At 42.5% G+C, this 22,139-nt stretch overlaps 2 protein-coding genes across 3 annotated transcripts in view; both read left to right on the top strand.

Moving 5' to 3' along the window:
- Positions 1 to 1,234: 1,234 nt before the first annotated feature.
- MATN3 (matrilin 3) lies at positions 1,235 to 19,241 on the top strand. The gene is made up of 9 exons (XM_088026609.1): positions 1,235 to 1,256; positions 1,585 to 2,151; positions 5,082 to 5,207; positions 5,949 to 6,074; positions 7,489 to 7,614; positions 10,634 to 10,759; positions 14,304 to 14,430; positions 18,744 to 18,799; positions 18,910 to 19,241. Exons 1-9 carry the CDS (start codon positions 1,235 to 1,237, stop codon positions 19,239 to 19,241), a joined length of 1,608 nt encoding a protein of 535 aa, XP_087882735.1.
- WDR35 (WD repeat domain 35) overlaps positions 19,174 to 22,139 on the top strand; it is a 56,369-nt gene continuing 53,403 nt past the window's right edge. For both annotated transcript variants that reach the window (XM_028099285.2, XM_028099286.2), the window contains exons 1-3: positions 19,174 to 19,327; positions 20,027 to 20,144; positions 21,874 to 21,945. In XM_028099285.2, the coding sequence (XP_027955086.2) occupies positions 19,304 to 19,327; positions 20,027 to 20,144; positions 21,874 to 21,945 (214 nt within the window). In that variant the 5' untranslated portion in view covers positions 19,174 to 19,303. The remainder of the gene's footprint in view (positions 19,328 to 20,026; positions 20,145 to 21,873; positions 21,946 to 22,139) is intronic.

The raw sequence follows: 22,139 nt of genomic DNA, 5'->3' as shown, positions 1-22,139 counted from the left end.
CAGAGAGAGGCAGCCATTCAGTGAAAATCCCCTTTAGGCTGGGAGTCAGGAAAATTGGAGTCCCATCCATGACCTGCTGTTTTCTGGCTCACACACCTTCCGGCACCTCAGGCTTCTCACCTGTAAAATGGGTATAAAAACTCTGCACCTCTGACTTCATGGGGTTGTTTGTTTTGTGCCCTATGATCTCTAAAACGTTATTGAAAGTAAGGTATGATTTATTTTCCTAATTGAATACCTCCAGGAAGCAGGATAAAACCAAGAGAGCATGAGCCAGGGGGAGGGGCAGAGGGAGAGGGGAAAGTAGGCCCACCCCCCAAAGCAGGAGCCTGAGGCAGGGCTCCATCCCAGGACCCCGGGATCATGAAGGCAAACCCTTAACCGACTGAGCCACCCAGGAACCCCAAAGATGTGTGGTATTATTACTAAGTGCTTGGTACTTTTTTTTTTAAGATTAATTTATTTATTTGATGATCAATGGAATAGAATAGAGAGCCCAGAAATAAATCTTCACATATATGGTCAAATTAAAAAAAAAGATTATTTATTTGAGAGAGAGAGAGAGAGGGAAGGACAGAGGGAGAGGGAGAGAGAATCTCAAGCAGACTCTGTGGTGAGCATGGAGCCAACATGGGACTTGATCTCACCCCTGAGATTGTGACCTGAGCTGAAACCAAGAGTCAGAGTCTTAACCAACCTACTGTGCCACCCAGGGGCCCCGGTGTTTGGTACTTTTGAGTAGGAAAGATACAAGCTTCTTTGCTTTTGTAGCCCTGGGGCTAAATACATGGTACGTCCCCACAAAAGTATTTGGTGAATGAAAAAAATGAAAGGGGTGACTGCAAGAGTTTGGTGGAGGTGGAGGGTAGACATCAGTGGACGTCTCACCTCCTGAAAACCAGACACACGGACAGAATTGGAAGCACAACAGATGTAGATCAGATTGTCATTCCTCTTCTCACTTTTAAGTATCTCAGGCTCTCGGGGCCCCAAAGTTCACTAAACCTGCTGAATGATGAGAAGGAAGGAGCACTTAGGGCTACTCTGGGCGCAGTTTTTACCCTGTTGGTGGGGGAGTAGAAGAAGGAAGCTTCCAGAAAAGCACTAGTGTGCTTGCCTTGAACTCTGCCATTGCCTGAGGTGTCTGAAGCTTGGGCAGGGCACCGAGGCTGTCCCGAGTTTACCTTTCACACTGTTCAGGGCCACTGTCCCATCGCCACTGTTCCATTGTCCCATGGCTGAGGTCCCCAAGAAAGGTCTGGAAACCATTCATTCCTGGGAGTCAAGAGGAACCTTGGGAGCAATACCTGAAGCAGAGGGATGAGGTTCTAGGTGAAAGTTTGGGATTCAGCCAGCCTGTAGGTGAGATATTTGGAGAAACTTCGCCCCTTTATGTGAATTCTCACTAGGGAATTTGGAAGGACTTTAGTGCTTTCACCATCTAAAGGGAGGATGGTCTTGGGGGAAGATAGCAGACAGTGGGGCCTCCAGCCCCAGGGCTCTCTGGGTGTGAGGATTGCCCCATTTCTGATTGGGGTCCCATCCTTGCTCAGCCATGCCCATTCCCCACACCCTACTTTGCAGGTGTTTGCAAGAGCAGGCCCTTGGATTTGGTGTTTATCATCGATAGTTCTCGCAGTGTGCGACCCCTGGAGTTCACCAAGGTGAAAACCTTTGTCTCCCAGATAATTGACACTCTGGACATTGGGGCAGCGGACACACGGGTGGCAGTGGTGAACTATGCCAGCACTGTGAAGATTGAGTTCCACCTCCAGACCCACTCAGATAAGCAGTCCTTGAAACGGGCCGTGGCCCGGATCACCCCCTTGTCAACAGGCACCATGTCAGGCCTGGCTATCCAGGCAGCGATGGATGAGGCCTTCACAGTGGAGGCAGGTGCTCGGGGGCCCACTTCCAACATCCCCAAGGTGGCCATCGTCGTGACAGATGGGAGGCCCCAGGACCAGGTGAATGATGTGGCGGCTCGGGCCCGGGCATCTGGTATTGAGCTCTATGCCGTGGGTGTGGACCGGGCGGACATGGAGTCCCTCAAGATGATTGCCAGTGAGCCCCTAGATGAGCACGTTTTCTACGTGGAGACCTACGGGGTCATTGAGAAACTTTCCTCTAGATTCCAGGAGACCTTTTGCGGTAAGTCTTTGCTCTCAACTAGAATATTCGGATATTGTATATCCAAAGAAAGAGAGTTATTCTTTTTTTTTTTTTTTGTAGCAACTTTATGGAAAACTGAAATATAAGCAGTGCTTTTCTTGAGTTTTTTACCAACTTAAACACACTTTGTTGGTTTAGGAATATAGAGTTGCTTTATATATAACTTGGTTTGCTCATAAAAATCTTCATGTTTGCATTAGAAATGTGAAGGTCTGGAAATACCCAGGATAAATGATCCTGCTGTTCCCTGAGGGGGTCAGAAAACAAACAAACAAACAACTCAAGACACCTCTTTTCTCCCATCTGCCCACAACTCCATTTTTCCCAGATATTTTCTTTAGCTTTACCATCTCTGGCTTTAACAGAACTCTGTTTTCCTGGAGAAGATGGGGAGCAGCATCTGTCTGCCCATGGAAGGATCTGGGGGCTTTCCAGTGTAACTGTCAGTCAGGGTTTTGCTTATTCTCTAGATCCTCTAGTTTTCAGATTCTGCTCTTCCTCTGATTATTCTTTGTGGAGGGACAGGATTAAGAATGGGGGGAGGGATTGGGATTTCAGTTCACTTGTAAGATAGCAAGAAGCAGATTAAAAAAAAAGATTGTTACTGTCCTTTTGTCTTTCATCATTTAGGATAGAGTTAGAATATGAGCATGCTAATTTAATTGGAATTTTTAGCATGAATCAGTCAAATCCATGAATATGAATCCATTTAAGGCGGGGCTTTATTCTTAGTCACTGACCAGAATTATGAATATGTAAGACTCATACTTTTTTAAGTTTCTTTTTTTTTTTAATATTTTTACTTATTTGACAGAGAGAGAGACAGCGAGAGAGGGAACACAAGCAGGGGGAGTGGGAGAGGGAGAAGCAGGCTTCCCGCCGAGCAGGGAGCCCGATGCGGGGCTCGATCCCAGGACCCTGGGATCATGACCTGAGCCGAAGGCAGATGCTTAATGACTGAGCCGCCCAGGCGCCCCCCCCTTTATTTTTTTTTTTAAAGATTTTATTTGTTTGAGAAAGAGAGAGTGCACGAGCGAGCACAAGCCGGGGTGGGGGTGGTGTAGGGGCAGAGGGAGAAGCAGACTCCCTGCTGGGCAGGGAGCCTGAATGCAGGACTTGATCCCAGGACCCTGGGAGCGTGACCTGAGCCAAAGGCAGACACTTAACTGACTGAGCCACCCAGGTGCCCAAGTTTCTTTTTTTCTTTGTATCCATCTATGTATGTTCTGTCTTTCCATCTACCCATATTCATGCTTTATTTATTTATTTATTTTTTATCATTTAGAGATATAATCTTTCAAAGCCCTCTGTGGAATTATCCAAACAGGTGTGGGCAAATTTCTAGTTCAGGTGAATTTTAAAATGTGGATACTTTTTGCTGTGTAACCTATTCCCCACCTCTTTATTCGATATGCATTAATTGATCACTGATGGTACAAAGATAAAGGTATTCCCTCCCTACTATCAAGCAATAGTCTGGAGGTGGTGATGAGAAACAAGTGAATCAGTAATTACAATTGCGAATTTCAAGGCGACTTTACATTGAAATTAATGTGGAACTCGGCAGTCACCCCAGTTTGTCAGGAAATGGGAGAAGAAGTCTTGGTCTGGAGCAAAGTTTGGCCTCAACTCAGCCAGACCTGGCTGGTGGCCTCTTGTTCTTCCTGTCCCAGGACACTGGGCCTTCACAAGCTGTCCTTGGCTTTGGTGGCATCTACTTGGCATTCATTGGTTTCTCAAAAGAACATGGCTTTCTTTCTCCCAGGAAAACCCCCTGTGCTTGTGGGTGAGAGCTTTTCCATAAAGACGTTGGTCTGTGGCAGAGTTGGTCTCAAAGCTAGCACCTGGGGTTGGGCTTGAAGGCCATAAAGTAGCAAGTGGTGAGTGGCAATCTTTTCCTTCTGGTACAAAAGACCTGCTTGTTCTGGGGGAAAAATGTCCTCTCTGTGGAGAAAAGACTGAGGGGCAGCTTGTTGTAGTCAATGGGTTGGAAAGATCGTTCCATGAAAAGGCCCTTCTTGGGAAAATATTAGCCTTGACCTGTTGCCAAAGCAGTCGAGGCTGGGTTACCTGCCCAGGGGTGCCAGCCTCCTCCAACAGGCCTCCTTGGTTTTCTCAGAAATAACTAAATTCATTGATTCTTCTTTCAAAACGTGTCACTAGGAAAAAAATCCAACGAGATACAAACACCTCCAGGAGTGAAAAGAGGGGGATGCGGCTTGGCTGACGTGACCTTGTTTATTCTGTTCTTCCTTTTCGTTTTACCTGCTTGCGTCCATCCTCTGAGTCCATTCTCCTTGCGGATACCAGAGGCCCTGAAGTTGCATTAGCCTACGTTTAGGCTCACGCACCCATGCTGCTCATTCGGAAGGCAGTTACCTGCCTTGCCCTCCACCATTTGCATGTTCAAATATGTATTGCCGCCCAAGAGTGAGTGAGTTCCAGGCCAAGAGACATGCCTGTGTGTGAATTCTGTTTTGACACAGACTGTAGAGCTCTTGGAAAGCAGATTCTGGCTGCAAGAGGACAACTAGCTCATAGACCTTCCAGAAGTACATTGTAGTTCTCCCCGTTTCTTTCAGTTGGGAAGTAAAAGGTCCTTCTCCTGGGCTAGGTGGATACACTGAATAAAGTATCCAGTTGTCTGACCCACGTAAGGGTTTGGCTTGAGCTCCAAATTCAAAATTTCCTTTCTCTTTGAGAAAGCTGAAATGAAATTTGTAATTTTAAATTAGTAACATTATTCGTGTAAGAGTGGTATTTCCAATAAGGTAGAGGCAGAAAACAGTTTTTAAAAGCGAACTCTCATTGAAAAGGAACCAGAGGGCGGTGTCTTTTTGACAGGGAAGGAAGTATCTGGAATGTCTCTTATGTGTCGATACTGACGATTTTACACTTCTGGTGTGCAGCTGCGGACCCGTGTGCCCTTGGCACACACCAGTGCCAGCACGTGTGTATCAGTGATGGGGAAGGCAAGCACCACTGTGAGTGTAGCCAAGGATACTCCTTGAACGCTGATATGAAGACATGTTCAGGTGAGGCCTGCTTCAGGGAGGGTGCCTGACTGGGACTTAGCTGGGGACCTACTCTCCAGGTTCGGGACTGGCCTTACGCTTTTCTCCTGACTGCCTTTTGGGTGGTTCACAGATGCTTGTCAATGGTTTTCCTCTAAAATTGTTGGAGAAAAGTGAGGTAATACATAAATCAGCTTCTTTATAGTACTTATAATTAGTTTTCAAGAAAAAAGTTAGTAGGAAAATAGATTAGTCAGGAAGGGGGCCAGAACTCTTGGCCCTTTTGAGGATTTTGGAGCTTTTCCTGGAGTTTACTTAATTAAATACAAGCTGCCCCTTTGTCTCTGTGACCAGAGCCGCTCATTGAATTTAGACACAGAAGAAAGTTTAGAGAGGTTCTCATGCATCTGGTATATGGATACTCACCTGCCATCAATAAAGATGGGAACTAGGTCCATTTTTATTTTAATCCTCGGAAAAAGTTTTTGAGAGGAAGGAAACTTAGAGATCATTTAATTCAACTTGCTCATTTTGTAGATGATGAACTTGAGACCCAGGCAAGGAAGAAGACTTATCCATGTCAGGGGGTCTGTTAGTGAAAGAGCCAGCATAGAAATCGGTTCCCAACCTCCTGTCCCATAGTCTTTCTCATATGCCAAACAGTCCCTCTTTCAGTGTGTGTGTGTGTGTGTGTGTGTTGTGGCTCATAATTAATTTACCACATTTTCCTTGTTTACATTTGTCCTGATGGTCTTTTGATAGCTATCGATAAGTGTGCTCTGAACACTCATGGATGTGAACACATCTGTGTGAACGACAGAACTGGTTCTTACCATTGTGAGTGCTATGAAGGTTATACCCTGAACGAAGACAAGAAGACATGTTCAGGTAAGTGGGGGAGGAGGCTCTCCTTAAGCTACCTCCCCGTCTGCATACCTTCCTAGCCAGTGTTGGAGGGTAGGTCACGCTGACAAGGCACTTGGTTGGTTTTTCTCTCTTGGGCCTTTCCCATTTCTGAGTCATATTAGAAAAGTCAAAAGTTGCAGCAGGTGTGTGTGTCTCACGGCCCCCACGTGTGAGTGTGTTGTTCATTTCCTTCTCAGTAGCTAGCCCTGGTAGTGCTTTCCAAATGCTAAAGACAGTTTAGTAAGTTAAAATCAGAGAACGCTCCACGACATACTTATTACCTACAACGGGATAAATAGTTCCTTCATAGTGGAGAGACCTGGCAGACAGCACTTCAACCAAGTGATCAGAGGGAACTCCACCAGTAATGACCCGCAGGGACATCATGTGCGTCCTGATGCGATGTCCTGAGGGCACAGGAGCACCTCTGTTGTCTTTGTTAAAAATTCAGCATCATGAGGAAACTTCAAACAAACCCAACCTGAGAGGCATTCTACAAAGTAATTTTCCAGGGCTTTTCAAAGCTGTCAAGGTCATGGAAGACAAAGATGGAGGAAATGTCCCAGAGAGAAGGGGACTAAGGACATGTGACAATGAAGTGCAATGTGGATCCTGGATTGGATCCTGGACCAGAAAAAGGACATTAGTGGTAGAACAAATGACAAAATGTTACTAAGATCTGTGGATTAGTTAATAGCATTGTGTCAGTGTTAATTTCCCGGTTTTGATAATTGTGCTATGGTTATAATGGGGAAATGGGGTGAAGTACAGGACTTTTTGTACTATTTTTGGAACTCTTCCATATGCCTACAATGATTTCAAAATGAAAAGTTTAAGGACCAAAAAAAAAAAAAAAAAAATTACCATGTCCGTGTAGAGAGAAGTGCATTGAGTGACAGTTTGGGTCTTGAGTTCTGATGCTGCTCTGAGTCAGCTGGTCTCCTATGGATTCAGCTTCCTCACTTAGAACAGGGGGGCGCTGAATCACAGTTTCTTCAAACTCAAATTTGATGTCTTTCTGAATCTAGTGTAATTAGCCACATAATTGTTGGTATCCCTCTGATTCAGCGTAAATACGATAAACCTGAAAGGAATGCTTTAGTATTTATTTGTTTGTTTATTTATTTAGTATTTCTGAGATACTTAGATTATAAAAAACTCAGTTTGGATGATTTTGAAAAAGCAGTTGGGGAAAAAAGAATAAGGGCTGTGTGTAGGATTTTGCTAAATTCCGCTAACTTCTAGTACGAGCTTACAGTACGGATGGCTGTGGAAGGTTTCCAAGAGGTTTGCCTCTTATATATTTCTAGCCACAGGTAAGAAGATTTCTATATATGGGTAATAAAAGCCTTCTCCACTTCTAATTTCTTTTCTCCTGGACTTTTTTTTTTGGCAGCTCAAGACCAGTGTGCCTTTGGTACACATGGCTGTCAGCACACTTGTGTGAATGACAGAGATGGGTCCCATCACTGTGAATGCTACGAGGGTTATACTCTGAATGCAGATAATAAAACGTGTTCAGGTAAGGTCCACTCAAAAAATTCTTTCCTAGCTGGCTCTTTCTTTGGCAGTGAAACCAACTTGCAATTCACACAGCGAGAGATTCTTAAAGATACTTTAACGAATCAGGCTCGAGACCTTCTATGCTGCTTATAGACCAAGGCACACATTGCTCAGACAGCGGTGAGCTCACTTGATTTTGCGAATATAGCTCATTTCAGAAATGGGTAGGGAGTGAGGGATGTGAGAAAAGCTAATTAAATGTAAGATCCTTATCCAGGAAAATTTTAGAGCTCTGTACACTGGGGACTTGTAAAGCAAACGGGAACTTTAGAGGAAATCAGTTGGACAGTAACTATTTGGTATGATAGGCTGAACTGATCTTTTTCCAATTAAAACTTGCCCTGGAACTTTTCTGTAGCGTTAATCTTAAAGCTGGATCATTTTAGTAAAGGAGACTTTGTCAATGACTGAATTAGACCCATACAGATCTTCCAGTAAATTTGAAGTAAGTTGTTCCCTGACGCTTTTTAGATGTTCAATCTTCTGTGAATCTGAGCCTTATGACTTGGCGAATCCTCATTAATTTGATTTAAACTCACTGGCAGAACAGGATGGCATTTATAATATAAAAACACTCCTGAGAGAAATTACTGCCTTTCAAGGAGATGTTTAATTTTGGCCTATTCAAACTTTTTTTTTTTTAGATTCTTATGTATATGCTCCTGTCCCTTGAGGAGAGATATTATGTGACCTTTTCAAGAGAGACTAAGGGAAATGGCACATGACCAATTCCCTTTAAAAAAAAAAAAAGAAATCAATTAAAGAGGACTGAGCACCTATTTTGTTCCCAGGACTGTGCAAAGCCCTCTGGGGAAGCAAAGCAGCACATTTTCTGCCTCTGAGCAATTTGCAGGCTGGGCCCAAAGAGAACCAACACCCTGAGAAGGCAGACACTAGCCAGGGAGAGGGACAGACGGTAATGGAGGGCTATGGAAGCTGGGGAGGCGGGCTGTCTGGGGAAGGGCACAGAGCGTGTAGGGCAGCAGGTGGGCCTCGAGGATGGTGGAGATTTAGATGGAGGACAGCAGAGCCAGATGGCCAAGGGGAGCGGCTTGTGTTGGTTTGTTCTGGGGGTAGGACTAAGTCAGTTGGGGTGGAGAGGCCTCAGGGCTGTACTTCTCAAACTGGTTATAGGTATCCCACTTGGTACCTCAAGCAGCCAGGGACATTGAAGACCTTGAAAAAGGAAACTAAAACAAATTTACATTTAAACTAATAGATATTGTGGAATAAAGTGGAACATTTTATTAAAAAAAAAAGTCGAAGAAAATGTTTGGTTAAGGCAGACTATTCCAGGCCATACTCCCAGGTCACGATAGATAACGTTCTTCAGTGCCGACTGTATGCCGTACGTGGTTCTAGGCATTTCAGACACAGTCACACATTTATTGTTGCTCACAGCAACTTTAAGAGGAAGCTGAGGCCCAGACAGCTTAAGTAACTTGCCCACGGTCACACAGCTGGTGAGTCGCAGAGCAAGGATTTGAACCCGGGCACTTGCTCTGGTGGTTACACATGCTGTCACATGTCAAGCCATCATGTTTCATGGTTGCTATGCATGGCTGTACAGCACAGGAGAGCAAAGGCAGAAGAGCAAGACCAGATGGCGGAAAGTTAGAGGGTTAGAAAAAAATATATGTATGGAGCCCAATGCGGAGCAGTATTTATGTATTTTAAAGTAATAATGGATACTGTTCTGAAGCTGAGGTACATAACATGGGTCACATTCCCTCTAACAGCCTGCTTTTTCCCCTGCTGGGCAGTAGCAAGGCTTGTAGATTAAATGTGGAGCCCCCAGATCAGGGGCTGGGGGTGGAGGCGTGACCAGCTGTTATCTGTAGAGCAGCTGCTAGGCTGGGGTAGGGAGAGGGAAAGGGACAAAATCTCAAGCAGACTCCACGCTGAGTGCAGAGCCCAACACGGAGCTGGATCCCATGACCCTGAGATTATGACCTGAGCCAAAACCAACAGATGCTCAACTGACTGAGCTACCCAGGTGCCCCCTATTATTCAGCATTTTGCTGGAAAAATCTGAAGTAATGAAGGGGAATATCAGTGTTAAAGTTAGAAAGACACTCTATGGATAAATTATGTAGAGACTTGCATTTCACTCAAAGCTCTTTTATAGGCAATAGTGAGCCATGGAAGTTTCCTGAGTGTGGAGGGACACTGAAGAGTTAGAGGGGGACAGACATGGTTGGTCCCTGCGATGGTGGAGGAAGAAACTGTGTCTCCCGGGAAGACTTTCTGGGTTTATTAAAGGAGATCTGCTGTTTTTATTTATCCTGGGCCAGTCTAGATATGGGATGAGATGAGCATAGCACTTTGCTCTCCACTCAAATTTGGGCCAACTGTCTTCCTCCTCTAATATATTTACTGTGACAGATAAAAAATGCTCCACTATCCAAACCTACACGTCTCCTCACCATCATCACTATTACCACCATCTCTGTGCGTATGTGTGTGTAGGCTGGTGTTTTCTGTCCCACTTTGCACGCTATCAAGGGCAGCCCCTTGGTCAACACAGCATCAGCTTTATGCGCAGCATCAGATTTAGCTCCATGTGCAAGTGGGTCACTAATTCACTATTTTTGGCGATGGTGAAGATGATCCACATGTAGCTGGAGACGTTGGAGGCACTTACAGGCATCCGGAGAGGCCGAAGGTAAGTTCTGGCATATAATCAAGACTCAGTGCAGCCCCAGTCCTGCAGGCAGGAAGAAAAGAGGAGGCGCCCCCAGATATCTGCGAGAAATGAGAAGGAAAAGGGGGGAGGCAGTAAAAGGTGGGGCTGGAGGGATGTGAGATGTAGGAAAGGAAAACGGGCTTTCTCCTGAAAGGTGGGAACTGTGTCGCTGACGGCGGAAGGGTTCATTCTCAGCACCTGTTGAGACCAAACCTTTTCTCTCCCATAAATCTGTGTTTCCTTCACCACTGTAACCTGGGACTATTTTCTTTCCTGCCCCACGCCTGGGCAGTTCGCAGCAAGTGTGCTCTGGGCTCGCATGGTTGCCAGCACCTTTGTGTGGACGACGGGGCCATGGCCTATCACTGCGATTGTTACGCGGGCTACACCCTGAATGAAGACAAGAAGACGTGTTCAGGTAGACTGTCCCTTCGAGCCCGTTTTGTTTGGAAGGGTCATCTTCTAGGAGCAAGTTTTCCTCTTTCAATCCGAAGCACGGTTCCGAGTGGTCCTCCTGGTCCGAGGCCTCTGGAGGTTCCCAGCTGTCTTCACGATGAAGCAAGTCTCCCCGCAGCCATTCTTCCCCCAGGATTCCTTCCTCTCTCTTAGATTTTCTTTCTCATTACAGACTCTTCCTAAGTTGGATTTTTGGTGGTTCTTGTAGTGACGGTAAGATACACATAACATCCGATTTTGCACTTCGACCATCTTTAAGCGTCTAGTTCAGCGGTGTTAGGTGCATTCCTATAGATGTGTAGCTGTCCCACTCCCCGTCTGCAGAACTTTATCATCCCAGACTGAAGCTCTGTACCCCTTCCCTTCTGTCCCTGCCCCTGGTCACCTCTCTTCTTCACCTGGTCACTCCCTTTGCCCCCGGATTCACTGCTTCCGCATCCTCTGCTCCACCACGTGGACACCTGGCTACTCCAGGAACATGCCCTGCCTGTTTCCACCCTTGGCTGGGACCCCCTTCCACCACCACTTCCGCTTGTCAAAATGCAAGAACCACACCCTTGCCAACATTTGGTTTTGTTGGATTAAATTTGTGCCAATCTAGCAGAGGCAAAAAAGCATCTTCCTCTGGTCTTTTTTTTATTTCCTGGCTACTTCCTGTATTTATTGGTCATTTGAGGTTTTTATTGGGAAATGCTGTGTATGCCCTTACTTTTCACTTGGGTTATTTGTATTCTTCTTACGGATACAATGGAACTCTTCGCATTTCCGGATATAAAGTCTTTGTTGTTTTATGTGTGGCAAATATTGCCTCGTGTTTATATTTTTTACTGAAATGATGTCTCTGCAACAGTATTCATGACATTTTAATTCTTGAGTTGTGCGGTAGCTTTATTAGTGTTTATTTCCATTATGCTTCATCACTTGCCTAAGTGTTCTCTAAATTGCTTTGTGTGAATCAAATACTACACAATAGTGTTGGTATGTTTGTTTCTCTAATTCCCAGGCCTAGTTCAATTTTACCCCCTCTACCAGAGTTTTTCCCTTTTCCTTCCATTGAACTCGGTCCTCTTTCAGCCCAGGACACCTTGTGTTGGGGTTACTTGTGTGCTCCTTCAACCATTCCATCGTCCATTCGGTCAACAGAGCACCGGCTGTGTTCTAGGCACTAGGTATATAATCGTGAACAGAACGCGTATGGTCTTTGGTAACAGTCTAAGGGGAAGAGACAAGGAAATAGCAATTTATAAAGAAGAGCCATGAGAAAAGAACAGGGTCCTGAGACCAGGGGGGTTGGGGGACCTACTTCAGGTTGGGAGTCTCTCTCTGAGGAAATGACATCTGAGACCCGAGGATCAGCAGTAGTTAGGTTGGGATTGGGGTGCTGGCGGAAGGAGGGAGAGTGATGCCAAGGCCTGTGTGGTGGCTTTAGGGGGAGAGGCGGGGAGAGGCAGCCAGCGCGAGGGAAGCACCACCAGCCGGGGAAGTGTGGTGTCACTTTGGAGACGGAGGCAGGGGCCGAGTCATGCTGATCTTCTGGGGTGAGGGGAAGGAGTTTATATTTGGGAAGTCACTGGAGAGTTTTAAGGAGTGGAGCGGCATGATCCTGTTTATATTTTCCCAAGTCACCCTAGCTGCTGTGGATCGGAGGGGACGAAGAGCAGAGGGCTGGGACCAGCCCGACGTTGTTGCAGCGGTCCCGGGTTGGGTGATGAAGGTGGCAGTGGTGACAGAAGCAAGCTGATTCCAGATACCTTTCTGAGGCAGAATGACCAGGATTTGGTGATAAATGGGATTTGGGAAACGGGAGAAGGAATGAGGATGACTTTCCTATTTCAGACTTGAGCCTGAAGTCTGAAATCTTCATTGAGGTGAGGAAGACTGAGAGTGAAGCAGATTTGGGGAGAAAAGTCAGAGTTTGAGACTTGTGTATTTATCCTCTGTAGACAGTAAACTCCAACCCCTGAGGGTAGTAGATGTTGTCTGTATTCCTAGCATCTTCCATAGCACCTGACACTCAGTGGATACTTCTTCAGCTGAAGTAAAGTATGGATCCGCTTCTTGGGGAGGGTGAGGATAATAGGGAACAGCTTGTAGAATTTGAATATGTCAGGGTACTGTTACCCTATCTAGGGGTTTAATCCTCAAAAAAAATCAGTCTTGGGCATTTTTTCTTCTGGAAGACGGGGATTCCAGCCTCATTTATGATGGGTTAGGTCCTGACCTCATTTGCCTAGCCATTCACTTCTTTGCTCAGCAAGTATTCATGGAGCTACTCTGATGTATCTAGTACTCTGTCAGGTCTTGAGGAAGGAACTGGAGACATACCAATGTTTTGTAGTTTGTAGTGTACAAGTCTTGCACTTCTTTTGTTAATGTAATCCTAAATATTTTATTCTTTTTGATGCTATTGTGAATGGGTCCATCCCTCATCTTTCAATTGTGCTACATCCCAGTTTTTAAATTTTCTGGGAGTGTTTTAATCAGACTATCCTACTGAGCCCTTGCCCTCACAGAACTTATGGTTCATCAGGCAAGATACACTGGAAAAGCATCTTGAGTGCCAACTGTATGCTCTGTATAGGGATGATGGGCATGTACTTAATTTCAGGAGATACTTTCTGGCTTACTGACTGACTGATTTAGGCTGGCTGTCCATAAAAGTCCCTAAAAGTCAAGAGGATTTGGACAGGTGGGTAGATTACATTTATGGTCATGTTAGCTCTATATCCTATCTTTGTAGAATGTGGGAGAAAACATAGGAGACAAAAGACCATTCTCTGTCCTCAGGTGATGGTACTGCTCAATGGAAGATTATCCATCAGTCTTCAGATCTGGGAAGTTACTCTTATTTCCATTAGGCAACTTTAGGGGCTATGATAGTGAGTAGGAATAGCTGTTTCACTGGATTTCAGAAAGAACTAGGAGTTAGCATTATCATTCTCCCAGGTTCTTTGCTTAAATGCTGATACAAACCTAAATTTTTACTTCCAAAGAATTTATGGGTAAGAACTAGAACTCTCAATTCAGACCATTCAATAGAATAATAGTCTGTATAAGAAATCAGGAATTATCTAATTTTAATTCTTGAAATGTTTTGGCCAAAGAGAGAATTCTTTTCCTTATTTTCATTTCTTAATGAGGACACAGTATCATAATAAGATCAATTATCTTAGCTCTGCATTCTTGGCTTCCCCCTACATCAACTTTTTAAAAATTTACCTTATATCATAGAAAGTTTCCAATATTTACAAAGTATAGAGAATACAATGAACTCTCTGATAATCAACACTCAGGTCTGATGATTGTAAATGTTTCCCAAAATTCAATTTCTTCTGTGACGTTAATATTTCAAAGTGTTTTCTCCTCTTTCTGTGTGCTCTTATATCCTTTTACCTCCTGGAAAATGCATTTAGGTAAGTCTTAAAAATGGAAGGACTGAATTACAGATTTCCTGATTTGCTATAGTTTCTAATTAGCTGTAACATTTTGTGTACTGTCGTCGTCAGCCATTGAAGAAGCACGAAGACTCATCTCCACAGAAGATGCTTGTGGATGTGAAGCCACACTGGCATTCCAGGATAGGGTCAACTCATATCTGCAGAGACTGAGTGCCAAACATATCCTTTCTGGAAGGTTTTCTGCTTTAAGCCACCCTAGGTAGTACAATTGAGCCAAAGAGTTTAGGACATTCCACAGGATAAGGGCCCTATTCATTATGTTTTAAGATGAGCAATAGTAATACAGTGTTTATTTTTTTTAGAGTTCTTTTAAAATGTTTTAATGGACTGTTTTGCCCATTTAACATTTACATGCTAAAAGCTGCCTATTTCTTTCTCTAGTGCTTTTCCATAGCAGTATATGCTAACTGTGTTATTAACAGATGGAGTTATTATGTATGATTCTTAATATGGGCTTTCTTAGTTCAGAATCTGTAGATGTACGGAAGGAGTTAGCTGATGAGTGAGGTGATAGCTCTAGACAACTGGTCAAAAGCAGATTTCACAATGTAACATGGTACCACCTAAGAAACTTTCAAAATCAGTTCTGTAACTAAAGGAGTAATTCAGGAAAAGTACTTTTTCTTAGATCAGGTTAACAACACTGTCTCTAGGTAACTTAGAGGAGCGGTATTCAAACTGTGATAGGGATATTGGGGGGGCACAGAAAGTTCTACAAAAATCCATTTTCAAATCCTTAAATTGACCTACCAAAAATGTTACAGGGGGTCAGCTGGCATTCTCTGTTCCCATCTCTCACTTCATTTTGCCATTCTCCTAACTTTACACAAGGAAGGCATACCTCTTATCTAACCTGAATCTTCTAAGGTGAATTTCTTGGAAAAGTAAAATCTCCAGAGAGCCAAACAAAAGGACAGTTCAACAGTTTTCTAATCAAGGCTTCATAAACTCCCTCAATTTATTACGAGACACTTATCCAATTAAATACTGCCTTTTATTTTTAATAATTTTATGTCAACATTTATAATTTATTTGTTGTTTGATCAATTATGTGCTCATAATAGTTGTAATGATAACTCATTCCAGATGATTAGAAAAACTGTGGGCTTTATGGTCAAAGAAAATTAATTTAAAGGTAGTTTCAATATAAATGTATATGTGCTTGTTGTTTCTATAAATTTACCTCAAAGAAGTCTTGGTGGTCAAGAAAAGATTTTCAAGATTCAAAGTAGAACAAAATTCTGTGGAGAAAGCAGAAAGGAAATACAAATACAAGGAAATACAAATTCCTTTATTTTAAATATTTGATTTTAAAAGACACATAGGTATCCATTCAGTATGGCATTAATATACAGGATATATTTGAAAGACTATGTAGATTTTATTTTTTAATTAAAAAAATTTTTTAAAGATTTATTTATTTCAGAGAGAGACAGGGACAGCAGGAGTGGTGGGGAAGGGCAGAGGGAAATGGAGAGGGGGAGCAGACTCCCCGCTGAGTGCAGAGCCCAACACAGGCCTGGATCTCAGGACTCATGAGATCATGACCCAAGCAGAAACAGAGTCAGACGCTTAACTGACTGAGCCACCCAGGCGCCTCTAGATTTTATTTATAAAAAACCAATACTTACGTTATGGCAGAAACTGCATATTTTGTAACTAAAACTTATGAAAATTTTCATATAATTTAAATATACACAGACATCACTTATTTGTCACAATTATTTTAGGGGATAGGAACAAAAATGTTTGAAGACAACTGCTCTGTATCATCATCTCTGAAGACCACTGCTTTATAACATGCTCTCTAAAGAATAGAATTTCTGAGTTTTAGAGTTTTGATGAGAAATAATTTCACTTTTTCTTTATTGACAATAGAATGTAATTATTTTCTTTTATCTTGTATTGAAGTGTTTGAAAGTGTGTTTGTGTTTTGTGATGTCTAAAAATAAAAGGCGTTGGCCTTAACAACTAGCCACTTGATGACATTTTGGGGAAGTTGCAAGCAGATGAATATGGACAAATACATCGTTGAATTACTCAGATTTTTCACCTGGAAATACGGAGGGCGTGGTGTATTTAATATTTTTGCATACTTCAATGTTCCTGCTAATAATTTGCCATTGCAAATGCTTGAATATTACTGGATAAGTAGTATGAGGATCTTCTGGAGAATCAGTATTGTTTTTTTTAAGGAAATAGTTACGTTCACATCTTTAAGAGCAAACTTTAGCGTCTCTAAGCTACGACTGTGAAATGATTCGTAGGAAATAGGATGAAAAGTTTAGTATTTCTTTATTTACTAATTGAGCCATTTAATTTTTAAACGTTTATATTAGTAAGATAACCATTCTTACAATGGGAACTTTTGATCTATTTTCTCTTGATAGTATTTATAGTGTAAACCAGTCTTATTGAGAGTGTAAATTATACAAAGTATTTACACATAAAAAAATTCATATAATTAAATTGAGGTGAATATAATTTAGAACTGTTTCTTTAACGCTTTGTTTTTTGCTCAGTTTTTGCTGGAGTATTACTGAAGCTGTGATCAGGGGATTGTAACATGCATATCTAGATCAAGTGAACACTACATGAAATACTAAGAAACCTGTAACTAAAGACTTTAGTTTTGAATTAAGAGTGTTATAACTTTTTACCAAGGATTAAAAAAAATCCTACATTATCTTTTCCATTTCACTTTAGGATCCAATCAATAAAATTATATATTTATAAATATTGCTCTAACAAGTGACAACAAACCTAATGTCTTTTTAAAGTTTTAAAGTTTAAGCCTAACTTTTTTTCACTTACATATTTGGTATATGTATTTTTTTTTCAGCTTGAAAGCTTACAGTTTTTAGAAGAAAACAGTCCTTTAAATTGTGACTGCTCTTTTTTTTGTATTGTCTTTAGTATAATAAAAAGTTACTATCTTTATATATTGTCATGACTTTTTTTAATTTCAACTATTAACATATTTCCTTAGACTGAATTAACAATTATTTTGAATATATGATGATTTCTTGTTAAAGGACACAATGTTGTAACTCTTCCCATAATTTAATCGCATACTTTTAAGGTTAAAAATGTAAGTTCAGGTTAAATAGGCTTTTATCAAGGATGTTATAGGAGAGGCAATAAAACAAAATTATCTAAATTTGGATAAAATAATGAAGTACATTAATATAAGCACCTGAAATGTAAATATAACTTACAGATGTAAACCTAAAATCAGTCAAAAATCTAAAAAGGAAACTTTAAAGAAATGAAAAATAAATACATCAAGGCAGTATATATTAAATAAACATACATTGTCATTTCTTAACATTTTTGAAAGATGACTTACAGCAGTATTATTTTCCAAACTTAATTCAACACAGAATCGGTAATATCTATTTTTTTTGTTTTGGGTAATATCTATTAATATGTCATGGACACATGGTGCTATAGAAGGAATAAATGCCAGCTCATGTGCAAGCACTAGGGGAAGGTAAAGAGATGATCGTTCAAGAGTGTGACCATCTGTAACTAGTTTCAACTAATCATCTCTTCTACTTCACCGATTGATTGGAATCCCCTGGCTTAGGTAATTCTGCTTTGTTTCATGAGCCCAGTATAGGGAGCTCCTTGTGCACAGGTGCCAACGTATCTTCAGAACTTACAGTCTGACGTTGAAAAAAGATACACATTTGAAAACCAACATGTTATCTGAATGGGATGGGGGTTAAGTTTGGAAGTAATTTCTCAGGGAGACCTGATTTGTACATTTGGCTAGGCACAATTGGCGGAGAGGGTAGGAACATATAAAATGGCCTCGGAGGCAGAAAGGCTTGCTTAGAATGGGGGCACCGTTGTAAAGACATTTCCCTATTGAAGGAAAAACTAATTTTAGCTGGGGTTTAGATTTGATGCGAAAGGCACTGGGACCCTTGTCAATTCTTGAGTGTGCTGGGTGAGGTAAGAGACCCAATTCAAAGGATCTGAACATTATTTGCCTGAAATGCGGAAAGACTAGGTGGGGGAATTGGCTCCTGCTGCTGCATAAAGTACGAGCTAGATTATACAACTCAACACCAATAGCCGCAGAATATAGTAAAAGGGAAAATCAGATATAAAAGACGAGCTAGACTAAAATAATTTCATGGGAGTTTCTGCCCTGTGCCCATATTGCGGTCCTTTGTAACTCTCCAAGCATTCAAAAAGGACAAGGGAGAACTGAAGAAAGAAATAAGGTAGAAAAAGGAGATAGAAAACAGTCGACCTCAGGCGAGAAAATACCAAACACCAAACTTAATGATTCAAAACTGGAAGGCTATGCCCCAGTGGCAATTCTATGCCGCAAAGGCCCAAAGCTCATACACATTCCTTTTACATGAACCACTGGGCTGCAGTAACAGCTTAAATAAGCTGTTAAAAAGTTCTAAAACAGAATAAACACCATCTCCTACCCCAAAATTGTGCCAGAGTGTTCTCCAATCCCCAAAGGCGTAAGGGAAGGATCGCGCTCTCACTTGGCGGACGGCGCCAGCCCACCAAATACAGTAAATGACTTTCCTTTCCACAATGCTGGGACTTTGGGGCTTATAAAATAACCCAACCATTGTGACCTCATCTGAATGAGCGCCTTTGCTCCTGACTTGACACACCTCAGGCAAGTTCCACCGCGACCATCCGAGGTGTGACCTGTCCTCCGAGCCAATCGAAAGGAGGACAGCTAAGGCGACGAGGTGGGGCGCTGAGGTCACCCTCCTGACCCCAGGCGCAGGCCAAAAAGGCCCAGAAACAAAGCGATTAGGCCCAACCACGAGCTCGGCCCCGCGTCGGCAGCTAGTCCTAGACCCCCGACATCTGCGCAGGCGCACGACGCCCGGCCGAGCGAGGACGAAGCCGGAAGTGTCCCTCGGCGCCCCGGATGCGACCCCGCGGCGGTGGTTGCTAGGGCGACGGGCGCTCCCGAGAGCTGCTGGTACTCGAGACTGGTGAATTAGAACAGGTTTCCTTTGGCGGGCCTGGACGGCTGGGCTCGTCCTCTCGGAGTTCCCAGAATGTTCTTTTACCTGAGCAAGAAAGTGAGTTTTCCCGCGGTCGCCCCCGCCTCCCCTTCGTTCTCGCGTCCCGCGGGCCATTCCCGCATCCTGCCGGCGAAATCTGGCGTCCTGATCCCCAGCTTCGCCTTCCCGCCTCCCACCTTCCTGCATCGGCCAGCCTCGGACGGTCCCGAATCCCAGATAAATCTCGGCGGAGCCAGCAGCCCTCTTGCACAACTCTCCCATCCCTGCCCCTGGCTGGGTCTTCTTTGGGGAGCCAGCAAGACAGATCATTGTGTGCCTCTCTCTCTTTTTTCCTCCACCTATGTTGATCCAGGTGCCGTTCGTTCTTTGGACTGTCCTGGGCTGCCGGGCAAGAGAAGAGTAATAACAAAAGGGTAGCCCAGGTGTTGTGTGTGGAAAGGGAATACGGACTGATGGTCTGCATTTATACTTCCGTTTCCCTCTTCCGTTCTGTAAAACATTCATCAGGTGACTCTCCCACTGGGTCCCTCCGCGGTCAGTGCCTTTCTCTTGTGTGCACTTTTTTCTCTCTTTCGCAAATGGTAGGGCAGTTCAGGAGATCCTGCCATGCCCATTTTCATCACAGCTCACACTCTGCAAGAAGGACCGTTTTTCTTCTTGGGGTGTGTGTGGGGGGGATTTTCTTCAACCTTCATCTGTAAGTCACTAGCCAACTCCTTCGTGAAAAGCTGTGAACGCGGCTGTGGTTCTTTTCAGATTGCCATTCCCAATAACGTGAAGCTGAAATGTGTATCTTGGAACAAGGACCAAGGATTCATAGCATGTGGTGGTGAAGATGGATTACTGAAAGTTTTGAAATTAGAGACGCAGACAGGTAAATGAATGCAAGACCAAATGTTTGAACTTGATGGAAAATTGGCTAGTATCATTTGTTCACTGAGATTTGCTCATGGTATTTGTCAGTATGCAATTCTACTTCTTTTAAAAACCAAAAGTAAACACAAAACTCCCAAACATTTAGTGGTGTTTTTTGTAGAGTATTTTTGCAGTAAAGTTCAGAGAATATCGAATGTAAAAATCGGATGGCTATTGGGCGCCTGGGTGGCTCAGTCGGTTAAGCGACTGCCTTCGGCTCAGGTCATGATCCTGGAGTCCCGGGATCGAGTCCCGCATCCGGGCTCCCTGCTCAGCAGGGAGTCTGCTTCTCCCTCTGACCCTCTTCCCTCTCGTATTCTCTCTCTCAAATAAATAAATAAAATCTTAAAAAAAAAATCGGATGGCTATTGCTGAAGTTCTTGATGGAAAAGGAGAAACAATGAAGAATGAGAACTATGTTGCCTTGTCCTTTTCTGTTTATTGTGCTCTGTTATTTGGAGTCTAATAAAAATGATGTGAATCCACATTTCAGTTAGGTCACAAAACCTCACATTTTGTCAGATTATTTGCAGGCCTGTATCATCCTTTCTGCTTCTCAGATATGTTAATAATTATTCATCTAGTTTCCAAGAACAGAAAATGAGACTTTTTAAAACATTTTTGTCGATAAGTTTCATGTGATTACAGGTTGCTTTCTCTTTTTTTAGTTCTCTGGAATCATAGCAAACAGTTTCACATTTCCTTTAACATCCATAGTGTTGCTCTAGAATGGAGAGCTAGACGATCCCCAGTCTATTTTGGAGCTCTAGATGAGGAGATTGGAGTTGGAATCTCAGCTCTGCCATACTGACTTTCAGCAAGTTGGTGAACATCTTTCGGTTTTAGTTTAGTCTTCTGTAAGATAAAGGGCTGAACTAAATTCCACTTCAACCCCGGGGCCTTTGCACTTGCTATTTCTGAGTCTGGACTCCTCTTTCCCCTCCTCTTTTCCCCACCTCACTTGGCATCTCCAGTTTATTCCTCAGTCTCAGCTTCAATATAATTTCTTCAGAAAGCCTTCCCTGGTTCTCCCTCCCCCCCCAAACTAAATTAATCTCCCTCTGTCACTATCTTATGATGCCTTTACTTCCTCAATTTGTAATTTTACATATATACATGTATATTTATGGGGGTGGGTGAGTGTATGTTTAATAGTATCTGTCCCCTCGATAGACTACAAGCTCTCTAAGGTAGAGGCTTTAACTATTTCATTTATCATTTTATATTCAGAAGCTTCCACAGTGCATGGCACAATGTAGACATTTAGTGCATGAATGAATGAATGAATAAAAGATTCTGCAAAATCTAGTAAAAACCGATTTCCAAAGTCTTTGCTTTCTGATCCCTCTTATGCTTTAGAGTTTTCAGTCTACGTGTCGTAAGTGTTTCTATTTATGATCTTTTGGGAAGGAATAAGTAGCAATAATAATTACTAATATATTTAATATCCTGGGTAAACAATTTTTTTAATACATTTTGCTTTATTTTGTCAGAATAATATCTTTACAAGGGGGTACATATTATTGTCCTATGTTTCCACCCTGAGAAAAGTAGATCAGAGTGAGGCATACTTAAAAAATCTTTCTAATATCATCCAGGAATAAGAACTCCTTTTAAAATAAGCAAGAAATGTCAAAGTCTTATAATCTGTTAGTTTAATGTATTTGCCGTAATGTTTTTTTCCCTAGACGATGTAAAATTGAGGGGTCTTGCAGCCCCTAGCAACCTTTCTATGAATCAGACTCTTGAAGGTCATAGTGGTGAGTCATGTAATTTTTAAAATCATATTTGAATAGTCTTTAGGCATTTAGAAACCATCTACTTAATGCAGAAATGTTATCATTTTTAATAATGTTAATATTTAAAGTAATCATTTCTATTGAACCATAATTAATTAATTGATCCTAGAGTCTTTCAACAACTTTTACATGATTAAACAATATCTTCAGTAAAT

This window comes from Eumetopias jubatus, unplaced genomic scaffold (genome assembly GCF_037043125.1).
Source record: "Eumetopias jubatus isolate StellerSeaLion01/CBP00866 unplaced genomic scaffold, mEumJub1_p1.0 scaffold_9, whole genome shotgun sequence".
Lineage (NCBI taxonomy): Eukaryota > Metazoa > Chordata > Mammalia > Carnivora > Otariidae > Eumetopias > Eumetopias jubatus.
The sequence above is the reverse complement of the archived record's forward strand: the minus strand, read 5'-3'. Positions and strand labels throughout refer to the sequence as shown.